At 40.8% G+C, this 12443-nt stretch overlaps 2 protein-coding genes across 2 annotated transcripts in view; both read right to left on the bottom strand.

Moving 5' to 3' along the window:
• Positions 1-64: 64 nt before the first annotated feature.
• On the bottom strand, positions 65-12029 carry sacs2 (sacsin molecular chaperone 2). The gene has a single exon (XM_068703105.1). It carries the CDS (start codon positions 11999-12001, stop codon positions 989-991), a length of 11013 nt encoding a protein of 3670 aa, XP_068559206.1. The 5' UTR covers positions 12002-12029; the 3' UTR covers positions 65-988.
• The window catches only part of LOC137866885 (sacsin-like), a 16708-nt gene continuing 16293 nt past the window's right edge, over positions 12029-12443 (bottom strand). Inside the window, exon 7 of the mRNA XM_068703120.1 lies at positions 12029-12148. Within this exon, the coding sequence (XP_068559221.1) occupies positions 12031-12148 (118 nt within the window). The 3' untranslated portion in view covers positions 12029-12030. The remainder of the gene's footprint in view (positions 12149-12443) is intronic.

Raw genomic sequence — 12443 nt, 5'->3', positions numbered from 1 at the left:
AAAACAGGAACTGATATTTACAAGTATGATGATAGGGTGAGTACTTATAAATGATAACAAACCATAATATTCCATTTTATTTATTTATTTATTCAGAAAGACAACTCACAATCATGTCTGTATGTGCCACTGTAAGCCAGCTGGTCAATTTTCAATTGCCAGATTTGAAACCAATAAGGAAAAAATTCATACAGAGATTATATTGGTCCTCAGTGAATAGTTATGTGTTTAAATCATTGTTTTGAGAAAAAAAGATATTTGCCTATTCATAACAGTCATACAGTGAATATATTGATCAAAGTTAGTAGTTATAAATGATGCATTACTAAAACTTTCAGATTTTCATTTTCATGACAGTCATACAGTGATTACACATTGATCCTGAGAAGTAAAAATTATAACTTTGCAAAAAAATAACCTGCCATATTTCCACTCATAATAATAATGTACATTGATTATATTGGCCCTCAATGAGTAGTTTCAAAAGTTTAAAAAAAACGTTTACATCTTCATAAAGTCATACAGTGATTATATTGCTCCTAAATGAGTAGATATATATGACTACATTGCAAAAAACTTTCATATTTCCATTTTCATAACCAGGTCATACAGTGATTATATTGGTACTCAATGAGTAGGTATAAATGTTAACATTGCAAAAAAATCGTTGATATTTTCATCTTCAGGACAAAGTTGTACAGCGATTATATTGGTCCTCTGTGAATTGTTATAAATGATAACATTGCAAAAATAATCAAAAATCATATTTTCATTTTCAGAACAAATTCACGTAGTTATATATAAACTAGTCTTTGGTAAAGACTGAAAAAAAACATCTTTCATTTCAAAAGTTTCACAACAAGCAGGTCAGTGATACCATTATTTTTTTATAGTAATGTTTCAATATCACAATATGGCTTGCAGCATCTTGACATCAAAAATCTTCAATTGACTCTGCCAACATGACATGTGTGTTTGTCTCGAATCCCTAATTCACATACGCCTCTACTTTACTGAGAAGTTCAGATGCTTTGTTCAGTGCTGCCATTTCATTCTCTGATTTGAACTGTTCATTTGGAATGTGGGGAAATGGATGACAGTTTGGATACTGAGTCTTTTTGGCATCCACTCCCAGAGTCTTCAGATTCTCGACAATTTGAGGAAGAACTCTCAGTTGGAGGTTGTAGAGCGAAACCTGCTTCGCGAGGGCTGAAATGGAGCTGCTGGTGGGATGTTGACCATCTCTTTTAAGCCGTGCAGCTATGAGAGACTTTTCCACTGCTTGATGGATTTTGAACAGACACCACTCTGTGCTCGCCCCACCAATGTCTTTGCTAGCTGCGTTGAAATCGCAGCGAGCTTGACGACACCATCGCTTGGCTTCCTCTTTGTTTGGACTTGGGACATTTTCATTATGGGTCCAAAAGTTGTAGGAATGGTTGTCTCTAGAGAATCTCTCTCGACCATTTCTGTGATGCCTGGCCTCCTGATTCCATTGCTGATAGAAGTTGCTGAAATTTGAATTCCTGCTTGAATAAGACGAGCCTGCAGTTTTGCCTTTGCCTTTGCCTCTGCTGAGCTCATCAATTTGATTCTGTAAGTATTTGAATGCCTCAGTGGCAAGATCTTGGCAGTCAGGGTTTTTGTCAGGATGCCATCTAAGGTACAGTCGTTTGATGGCTTTATGCCTCTCCTCCTCAGGAAGCATCCAGATATCTGCCAAACATTTGTCAATTTCTCTTTTGGCTTCGTCAACAGATGCTGGTGAGGATCTTGTAGATGAGGAACTTGTAGCTGATGGTTTGGAAGAACGGGGCACAGCTCCTGCTAGTGGCACCAGCTCCATGCAAGAAGCTTCAGCAGATGTGCAAGTCCTCCCTCCAGGTTCTGGCTTCTTTTGTCGTTTAAACTGATACAGGTCAAGACAACTGACTTCAATTGGCTCATCTTCTCCAATTTCTATTTTGTATCTTTGTGAATAGGGTCCAGCGTGCCCAGGCAGTTCTTCAACAACAACTGCATAAATGTACTTGTTGTTAGTGTTGTAGCCAACATATTCCCCCTCTTCAAAGTTATTGAGGATGTCCATGTCTAAGGAATCATGCCATTCCTCTGGAATTTCTGATCCAGGGGCTGGTGGATTAAGAAGGACACTTTCAGTTTCAGCACTGTCTTGGATCCCATTCTGAGCCAGACAGCTCAGAACATCTTGAAGACTGTCACACGTGAGAAGATGTCCGAGGACTAAGAGTTGCATTGATTCCAGTATGTTACCTAAAAGAGCATTGATCTCTTTTGTCAATGTCATATTGATGCCACTTATCACCTTGGGAGCCATGGCATTGTTGTGTTTCAAGTAAAAGGTGCAACCTTGTTGCCCTTGTTTGACAAAAACATTGGTTTCAGTGGCAGTTTTGTTTAGTGGCTGTTTATTCACCCAAAGCTTTGTTTTCAGACTTTTGCAGCAAACAATCTGAATACTGCCAAAAGCCTTCTTGCACATGTCAGTAGCATCCTCTTGTGTCGTTTCTCCTTTAGATTGCTCTCTGATCAGGCAAATTAGTCCATGTGTAAATGCTCCTGAGGACAGATGTCTGTCAAACCATCCACTAAATTCACAGTCAGCTTCAAGCTCACAAAGCTGCATGTGTGATTCCACTAATTTCTCCTCAGTGAATTGAGACAGCATTTTAGGCTTGAATTTCTGAGGCAGCAATTGCAGCAATCCTTGATGCTTATATCTGTCACTGTCCAAATGACATTCATTGAGTTTCTCAAGCAACAGGAACTTATTCTCCAGCGCTTCTTCTAACCTTTTGATCTCAAACACTGTGTCATTGTAGTAGATTGTGCATGATTGGTATAATTTACCATCGACTGCAGGAAGATACAAAGTCTTTACATCGTCAAGGGACTGGTTTCTTTGAGCGTTGATTGACGTGAAAAACTGCTCAACAGCACGTTTCACGGTCTTCTGTTGGTTTGGGTTTAGTTGTTGCTTATCACAGGAATCAGCATAAACTGCTGCCAGAACATTACAATACTGAGCTGCAGTAGGTTTGTCCTTTACACCAATTTTCTTAAAGAAGTCTGCGAACATAACATCCTGCGGAGAAATGTTATACAAATATGGTCTGAACTCGCGGTCATGAGGGAGTAAAAAAGACGCACAATCAGTCCTCACAAGTCCTTTGTCTCTTTCAACCAGCACAACTGGAAGATCAGCCAATGGTTGTCCTTCAAACCCGTTTGCTTGCAGATAGGCATACGCACTTCGAAACACCTTAGCACGGGTTTGGATCAACTTGTCAGTTTTACATGGTGACCGACAGATGTTGCTCATGTTTGTGGTTACACAGTGTGAAGGTGGTTGTTCAAGCGCTCCTGCATTCTTCATCATTTTCAGGAGCTTATGTGACTTATAAACCGGTATATGTATAATTGGCATTGAAGACCAAATCAATTCTTGAGGCTTAGTTTCGCTTTCCATCAAAGACCCTCTTATTCCAACAGCAGTTCTCTCAGCAGCAAATGGTTGGTGATAGTTGCACAATTCTTTTTGAATTTTCACAGGAAAAATGAACTTGATGTCAGCTATGCTCTCCAGAAATGTTTCCTCTTTGTGTTCGTCATCACTCACTATATTCAAGGCTGCTTTGAAAATGAGTGATGATTTCTTCTTCAACTCTTCAAGTTGACCGTTTTTTTTTGCTTCTGATTCTACTTGTCGTGCAAAATTGACTATGTCATCTTTTGACACAACATGCTTCATCCCAAGTTCTCTGAGTAAGTCTTTCGGTTTTGTTGTTAGTGGATTTCCTTCACACATCTCAGTCCAAAATCTCTGAGGCACAAATCTCTCTTGGGGCACCATTTTCTTGTATAGGTTGACACTGTCATCAAAGAAATAGGATGCCGTCTCCAATCTGCCTTGAGAATTGGGAATTAATTTCACTGTCTTCATTGAGGGGATGATTTTGTCCCTATCCTGAGAGTAACTGAATTCTGGTGTCATTAACAGTTTGAGGCAGTGAAGCAGCTGCATCTCTGTGAGTTTGTGTACAATGGGCAGAATGAACTTCATGAAATAGTCCAAATCAGTCAGTGTTAGGAAGCCCAATATTTGTGACAGACTGCAGTTCTCTGGATTATTTTGGAGAAAAATGCTGCTGCTGTTGGAGAGCATGAACAGATCTGGAAATATACTTGAATACATGCTGTTGAGGATAAATACCTTTGTAGGTCCATCGATCCTCACTCTGTTACCATGGATTGTTTCAAATAATGGCAATGACTTGAGGTTTCGCTGATACTTTTGCTTGTCTTTGGACTTGGATTCTCCAGACTGTAGGGAACACTGTAGCTCTTTCATCTCTTCATTAGAAAGCTTGGAAAACTCTGAGTGGTTAATGTTGACGACTTGGTCCAACACAGAGCTTTTATCACTCACATCCATAAGTTCTGAGCCTAGAAGTGAAAGAACATGTCGGTCTGCATACGTTGTAAAGAATGCATTGTCAAGCTTCATAAAACCAAGTTTAAAGAGGATGCCTGATATGTCATTTTCTGAGGCAAACTGAATCACACTTGGCATGTCTTTCATTGTTTGCAGAAAGAGCTTGTTGTTTGACCTTGGAAACACAACAGGTAAAATGCAACAGTCACTGAAGAGTTGCCTCACATCACTTAATGTCAGGCTTTGTTTATCACCAGTAGATGCTACAGGTTTAACTTCACTCATTAAGAACCTCCAAAGTGGTTTTAACCACTCCAACATGGTCTCGTCTGGGACATGAAGACCACTGTGTCGATCAACTTCACAGTTCTGGAGAAGCTGCTGAATTAACGGCTTCAGATATTCTGCTGCACAGGGAACCGTCAAACTGTTGACAAGGCCTGAACTTTGTAGAGCATGAATGTGATCTATGTTGGTCTGATAATCTGCAAATTGGGCCTCGTGGCCAAAGAACAGACTGTCATATCTTGATATCAGTTTAGGAGATTTGGAGTTAAACACTCTCAAAACTTTATCTCTTGTGAGAAGAAGTGGTAGCCCATTGAGTAAACTGGAGTTGTTCTTGGTGTCAAAGTCCAAATATTTTAGGCAAAAACTCAAAAGCTTTGAAAATCTGGTTTCATCTCTGATCAGAGTGGCAGTTATGGGCAACGGTAATTGCTCATCTGTTTGTGTTGGGTCATTGAGTGGTTTTTCTCTCAGGAAAGTCTGGACAGTTGAAGGATTCACATCTTTCACTTCAATGTCAGCAGATTTGAAACTTTTCCAAACTTTTTGCATGGAAGGCGGAACCAATGTCATTCCAAGATCTTCCAAAATGGGATGGATCTCATCGCTTGCTGAGTGTGTCAGGTAAGGTGCCTTAGTTGTCTCAGTTTCTCTGACGTTACACCAGTCAAGCGAGTACTGCACAACTTTTCGGCCTGCAATTATTTGTGTGAAACTCTTCATCACTGGAATCACATCAAGGCCTCTTTCTTTGATTGATCTGTATACCTCGTTTATCATTTCATGCCATTCTTGGCCAACATCTTTGGACACAGTTGGCCAAAAACATATATACCATGACGTAATAGGTTCAGAAGGGACTTTCTTTTTCGCAATACCACAGCTGATGTAATGAAGGAGATCTGCATACAGTGGAGCAATGACATTCTGTCTCAAAGACTCATTCCAGTTAGATTTACGACTCTGCCCATCTTCTTTCCAAAGGCTTCTCCTGGCAGAATCTACCTCAAAGTTTGCATTGATGTGCACTGGCAGTCCAGTGTTCCCTGGCAAAGGAAGTGAACAAAAAGCTTGTCCCTTAAAATCCATAGGGCTGGATAGTGCTTGATCTGATTTCACAAGCGCTGCTATGGCTACTTGGGGAAGTTTGTCTGATAGTGTTAGCTCACTGTCACCATTGTTTTTAAATGAGCCAAACTGTTCCGCAATGATCCATCTAGTTTGTCTTTTCTTGGAGGTTGAAATCAATGTTTCATAAATAACCTTGTCTGCCGTTGTTGCTTTGTCAGATTGCAACACATTTTGTTGAAGTTTTACAAAAGCCTCTTTTCGTTCTCTGCATTGCTCTGGTACACTTTTTTCAACCACAAAGATGGTTTCAAGTTTCCCTGAATGTTCCTTGATTTCATGGAGTGTTATTTTGCAGATGTTTTTCAGAAACAGAATTAGTCCTTCAGGATCTTCAGAGAGTGCAGAGCATAGCTCATTCATATCCTCGTCAGTGACTCCCCTCTGGGATATTTTAGAGTCGTTTGCCATGGTACCCATCCTTAAAGGTAATCTAAACATGGTGCCTTCTTTAAGAGAAAATTGGTCTGGAAGAAAAGATTTGTAGACATCCATGTACATGTTCTTGAAAGTGTCAACTAGTTTATAGCCAGTGCCAGATGGTGGTTTGTCTGAATAACTTTCAATGTATTTCTGATTGGGATCAGAAACGCAGAGTAGTTCATCTCCAGTGAGGATTGAGGGGCAGTCAGTCAGATGGTAAACAGAGTTGAATCCTACTCCATATTTTCCTATCTTCCCTGGAGAGTTGTGTTTTCCTCCTTCTCCCAGCTGTTGAATGCCAGCCAGGTCTGTGTCGGAAAACACTTTGTTGTTGAACACACACAGTGCTGGGCCCTGCAGCTGGTTCCATTTCTTCCCAAATGTTTTTTTTTTGCCATGATGTCTTTTGTCCCAAACAAAGTGAATTTCTGTTGCCTCTGCATCATCAGCATTTTGAATAAGCTCTTTAAGGATATCCTTCTTTGCAGGATAGGCTGAAATTATGTTTTTAATTCGAACAGTTAGTTGTTCCTGCTGTTCAAACTGAAAAGCAAATGGTGAAGTGTTCTCAACTTCGCAGTTTTGGAGGGTATGATGCCTGGTAGTTTTGATTCCAAAGTGGCGTGCCAAAGGACGAGGGATAAGCTCGTGACATAATGCAACACCTGAAGTGACTGGCATCCATGGGCTGTCATTGTAAAATATCTCACTTGCAGGTTGTAAAACACCATGTTCGTTGGGTATGAGATAGTCAATAGTTGTTTTCTCTTTTAGCTCATATATCCCTTTGAGAATTGTGAGGCAAATTGTTAGATCACTCTCTGGTAGGGTCTTGTTACCATGGTTAGAGTGCAGTGCCTGGAGCACATTTTGAATCTGACTGGTTGTAAAACATTTTTCAACACCTACACTTTCCCAGAGCTTCCTGAAACCATTGAAGGCAGTTGGAAGAACGTAGAGATAGGGTTTTGCTTCAAATTGCCCATTTTCAGCTACACAATTCACATTTACAAATGTACTGCCAACAAGAATGAATGGGAATGAATTTGCCCTTTGTGAAATGAAAGTGGGATCCCCAGAATCACTGAGCCACTGATCCAGGAACTTATAGCATTCAGATGCTATTTTGTGAAGCATGGATGCGTCAATGGATCCAGATTGCTCACATGCTTCTTGCAGCTGCTGAAGCACTTCCTCAGGACTTGGGCTGTCATGAACTCCCAAAATGTGCAGGACTTTATCATTATTGTGTATTTTCAGATTGGTATGATCAAGCACATGTTGTGTCATGTTAACGAGTGGGGAGCATTTGTCAATAAAAATATCAATGGGTTTTTGAAATGTTACATTTCTTTCCATTTTTGTGACACCGGGGGAAAATGCTGGGAGAAATTCAGTCATCCTTAGAGTTTCCCAGTGGGGAGAGTCTTCGTCATTCGTGTGACTCTTCATAAGTTCAAGAAGGCAATTCAAATGCCCATATGCCTTCTTTTTGTCTATGCTCCAGGTTTTGGGGATTGTGCCTGCTTTCTGTTTGATGTCTTCCAGTGGGAGATGATCATTTGACATTCCAAGTTCCAACAAGCGTTGAATCCTTTTGGGGGAGCAAAAGTCATTTTTGGTCCCACCAAGCAAGCGTCCCTCTTCCATTTCAAAAAGACAAGACACTCTCCCTGATGGATTCACAAGTTTGCTGATAAGCTGAAGCTGTCCACCTTTTGTGGGGATGCATGGATAGCAGACCAGTAGTTTGTCAATTTCTTTGTTATTTAGGTCGATAGCATGCAGCACAAGAGTATCTCTACTCTTAGAATCCATGGTAGTAAGGTTGTTAAACACTACTTCTTGGTAAAACATCTCCCAGTTCCATGTTCTCTCCTGTAAAACTTTCTCAAGGCCAGACTGTTTGAAGCCATTTCTCAACCACAGTGGAAGAGGAACAACATGGTTGGGTGCTTTTACATGTTCCTTGCATACCTTCACTGCAAGTGTACTGATGTCCTTATCCTCTTCGATGCTCTCATGTAGAAATATGGCACTGTTAATTGAGCACCAATGTTCTCCATCACTAAAGAGCTCTGGGCCAATAGAGTGCTGAGCAATGGTGGAGTACAATGCATCAACCAAAGGCTTGAAAGTGTCACTCACTTTCTCTCTATCAGGCCAAAATGTGTGATAACAATAAGGTTCTAGTTGCTTGTTTTCAGACATTTTCTTTAGTGCCAAAAGTGCAGTAACATATGCCGTCACTACTGGATCCTGAAGAAGGGCTTTGTTCCAGTCATGTTTCACCCCACTCTCCCACAGACCTTTTCGGTTACTTGTCACAGCAAATGTTCCATTTACATTGACTGGAAGACCTGTGTGAATGGAAAGAGGGAGGAAGCAAGATGCCTGTCCGACAAGATCTGTTTGTACTGAGGCCAGTTTTCCGGTTTCTGGATCATTTTGCAAAGGCACAGCAATCCCCCCGATGGGCAAAGAGAACCTGGCTTGCTTGTTTTCTTGAAGGGCCATTTGCAAAGACTGATGTGTCCCAAAGCAGTTGTACAGCAGCCAGGACTGGACTTCAGTTACACCAGATTGCTGACTAGTTATTTGGACAATGTTGACTGTGCCACAGTCAATGACTTCTTCGCATTTTCCATCAAGTTTCATCAACGATTTCTCAGCTTTATGTTGCTTTGACAAATTGGTTTCATCAGGAACCCTCATTGTACACACCGTGGTTTTGGAGACAGTGAGGACGGTTTCTATTTCGTCATCTCTTGGAGGAGTTGATACATTGTTTGAGATACGTTGTAGAGACAATGTATTGATGTTCTTCAAAAACAGCAGGTGTGTTTGTGAATTGTTAGTAAAGTGCTGTTGAAAAGTGATGATATTGTCTTTGTGATACACCTTTGAACTTATTTCTGACTCGAAAGCCTCTTCTTCAGTTCGGAAAGGTAGTCTGATCAGAGTGCCTGGATAGGGTTCAGGGGGACTTTGTCTGCTGAAATTACAATCAAAAATGCGTTCATATGGTCCAAACTGACCAGGAAAGCAATGAAAAAGTCGTTTCTGAGAGAGATCCAGCTTGATTCCAGGATTTGTATTAACTTTGATGTGCTTCTTGAGGTGTGTCACATTTGGATCAAGTATGAGAAGAATGTTGCCACTGAGGATAGATGGAACATCTGTCACATGATACACAGTATTGAATCCAAGTCCAAACTTTCCAATTTTTTCCACCTTGTTTTCCTTTGAGGCAGAACCAACTCTGACAATATTTTTCCAATCCTCAGCTGTGAACTGCTCATTATTAAATGCCCAAAGGCAAGGTCCTTGACAAAGAGTCATGTCAGGGTCAATGAGACTTTCAGGGCTATCTTTGTGTACTCTGAAATCCACCAAGAATTTGCAGGCTTCTGCCCCAGCATCCTCTGCATTTTGAATGAGCTCTTTGAAGATGTCGCTTTCTTCATCATACTCTTTAAGAATGTTTTTTATCCTCATTGTTATCGGTTCAGATTGTCCACACTGTTCTATTCCCACTAACTCTGGATCAAGGATGTGGGTACTGAGAAATCGGATGTTAAACCATTCAGCAGCTGCTTTTGGGATTTCTTCATGTACAACATGAATTTCCTCCTCACTGTACTTAAGCTCTTTCAACCCATTTTTGCTGACATCGCAGAAGACTGCAGTTGACAGTGGTTTTAGGGTATGTTGTTCACCCTCTATGAGGACTGGCACTGGGATGTCACCCTGAACTGTCTTCTTCTCCCTCCACAGCCAGTTAAGAATTTCTACTGACACCTTAACCTCAGAGGCTTTTGCAAATGGCTGTTGCCTTTCTTCAATGGTTTTCTGGATGGAATCAAGAATACCAATAATGTCTTCATCTGAAAGCGACATTCTCAGGCCAAACTCTCGGAGCAAGTTCTTGTATGGCCGAAATTCATTTGGTACCTTCCCAATGTAAGAGCTCAGATCAAGATTGGGTGGGTAGTCTAGAACCAGATCTTTCAGTGATACAAACTGGTTGTGGCTCCACAGCCAGGGTGTGTCCTTGCTCATCATTGTTGAAAATTCAGAAATGTGGTCTTGCATGTGTTTGTAAATGCTATGCAACTCCGTTTTGAAATCCGCATTTGTGTCAGGATCAGACATTTTCTGTGCTTTTGATGTCAAGAATGACAAATTCTCTATCACTTTTTCAGATGGGGGCAGGCGTTTGAGACCAAGTTGGCTGCTCACTTTGTCACTGAACTTTCCCACCAGAGGCATCACATGCCCAACAATCTTGTTGTACACAGAATCTCTTATTTCATCCGGGCAGAAGAAAAAACTTGTCTGAAATTTGTCATTGTTGTGGGTTTTTGTACTACCAGGATTAGGACATGGAATCCATTTTAGCATCTTGAGGCGATGAAGCTGCTCAGGAGAAAACTTTGAGAGTAGATCATTCGTGTCCAACATCTTCAAGAGCACCTGAGCTCTATTGAGAGCTTCAGTTTGAGAATCAGCATGGCGTCTATCAATCAGTGTGGCGACTTGAAGCAAGTGCTCAGGTGACACATCTACTTCTTTGTTTAGCAATCCGAGATCTGTTAGGCTTTGAAGCATCTGTGATGTGTGAGTGTATGAAGGTGGGGGGAAGAAATCTGACTCAAAAATGACTTTAAAGTTTTCAATTCTTGGATCAAAAAAGCTTGAGGTCTTTTTCAGATTTCCATTCACTTCAATGAAGCTCAAGTCCTTACATCTGCGTTTCAAGGTCTGATTTTGAGAGAAAAGGATATCACCATGTTGTAAAATCCAAGTCATGATTTTCTCAGTGTCTTCTTTTCTGCAAGTCCCCCTCTTGATACAATCAATGAGAAGTTCGGTCGCGTCAGCGGTGCTCAAGAGATTAACTTTGAGCAGCTGTAACAGTCTGCGATCAGCCTCAGTTGCACACTTCACAATGGAATCGGGCATAGGGAACTCTGCTGGTACCGTTAGGCCAGAAATTAGAAGCACAGCCTGTTTTGATTGAGCTGCAACACAGGAACCTTTCATGGTCTGAAACAGAGGCAACTTTGAGAGTAAATCTTTCTCAGTGGCTGAGAGAGAATCCACACGAGAATCCAGATGAGAGAGATACTCTTTCAGTTCTTCTCGTGCTTTGTAAGAGCTAGTCTTGACTTCTCTGATGAGATCCTGAGAATCCAAATTTGCCAAGACTTTCATGACACTCCTTGGAGATGGGCACAGCACATACGAGTCTAGGTCTTTGTGTGTGAGCCAATCGTTTCCTCTCACCACTGTGCCACCGACTTTGTTCACCAACTGAGCTATTTGTTCTGGCAAGTTCATCCGCTTGCTTTTCTGAAAAATGAGGGTTGTTTGCTGCTCTAGTCTTGCTAGTGACACAGGCTGACTGACAGAGAGGGGACTGACTGGTATTAATGGCATTCCAGTGAAACTACTTAACTCTTTGAAGTGAGTGTTGAGAAATTTCCAGAATTCTTGGAGCCAGTCTAAAGGTGGATGTTGGCTGCTGCTGCTGATGTCCCAGGTAACAAGCCCCTTCCTCATTGGCTTCCAGTCCTGTGGCAAATACCTCCTTGTATATTCGGCAACTTGGTCTGCTTCAATGTTGATGACCTTGAAGATATCTGAAATTTTTTTTTTTTTTTTTAATATGGCACTATACATGTTTGTATAGTGCAAAAACATGCAGATGACAGATGTAAATAACTTTCAAATCACTTTACTATAAAATTACATTTCCTACGTTTTCTGGCCAGTTCTTTCAGGTGGGTACTGCAGGCTGGATTGAGATCATCTGGGATGAAGAGGTGTTTGCAGCATGGTAGCAAGACTCTGCACAGAAGATAAGTTTGTTCATTGTGCATGTAACAAAAACAAGGACTTTCTAATCTTGGTGTACATTGAGTGACCAAATATTTATTCTTTTACAATCTAAACAGAAATAAATAATAGCAATTGTCAAATAATATACTGAAGCAAGTGTGAGCCAATCAATGCAAATGATCCTAGGTTTGGCTTTGGGGAACTGCTGCCAACATTTGACAACTTAGTATGTAATAGCTTTAGTAGTTTATGATGTAATTGCTTTAAATTATTATAAACTTCTGTTAATCTATTTAATATCTAG

The sequence above is a fragment of the Cebidichthys violaceus genome, unplaced genomic scaffold (assembly GCF_023349555.1).
Source record: "Cebidichthys violaceus isolate CVI_PGR_0920_01 unplaced genomic scaffold, fCebVio1.0.p SCAF_11, whole genome shotgun sequence".
Lineage (NCBI taxonomy): Eukaryota > Metazoa > Chordata > Actinopteri > Perciformes > Stichaeidae > Cebidichthys > Cebidichthys violaceus.
Note: the sequence above shows the minus strand (reverse complement) of the source record. Positions and strands in the feature narration are given on the sequence as shown.

What these genes read in the sequence shown, in the direction of transcription:
- sacs2 (XM_068703105.1), bottom strand. Translation starts at nt 12,001, where the DNA reads ATGTTTTTGCACTATACAAACATGTATAGTGCCATATTAAAAAAAAAA.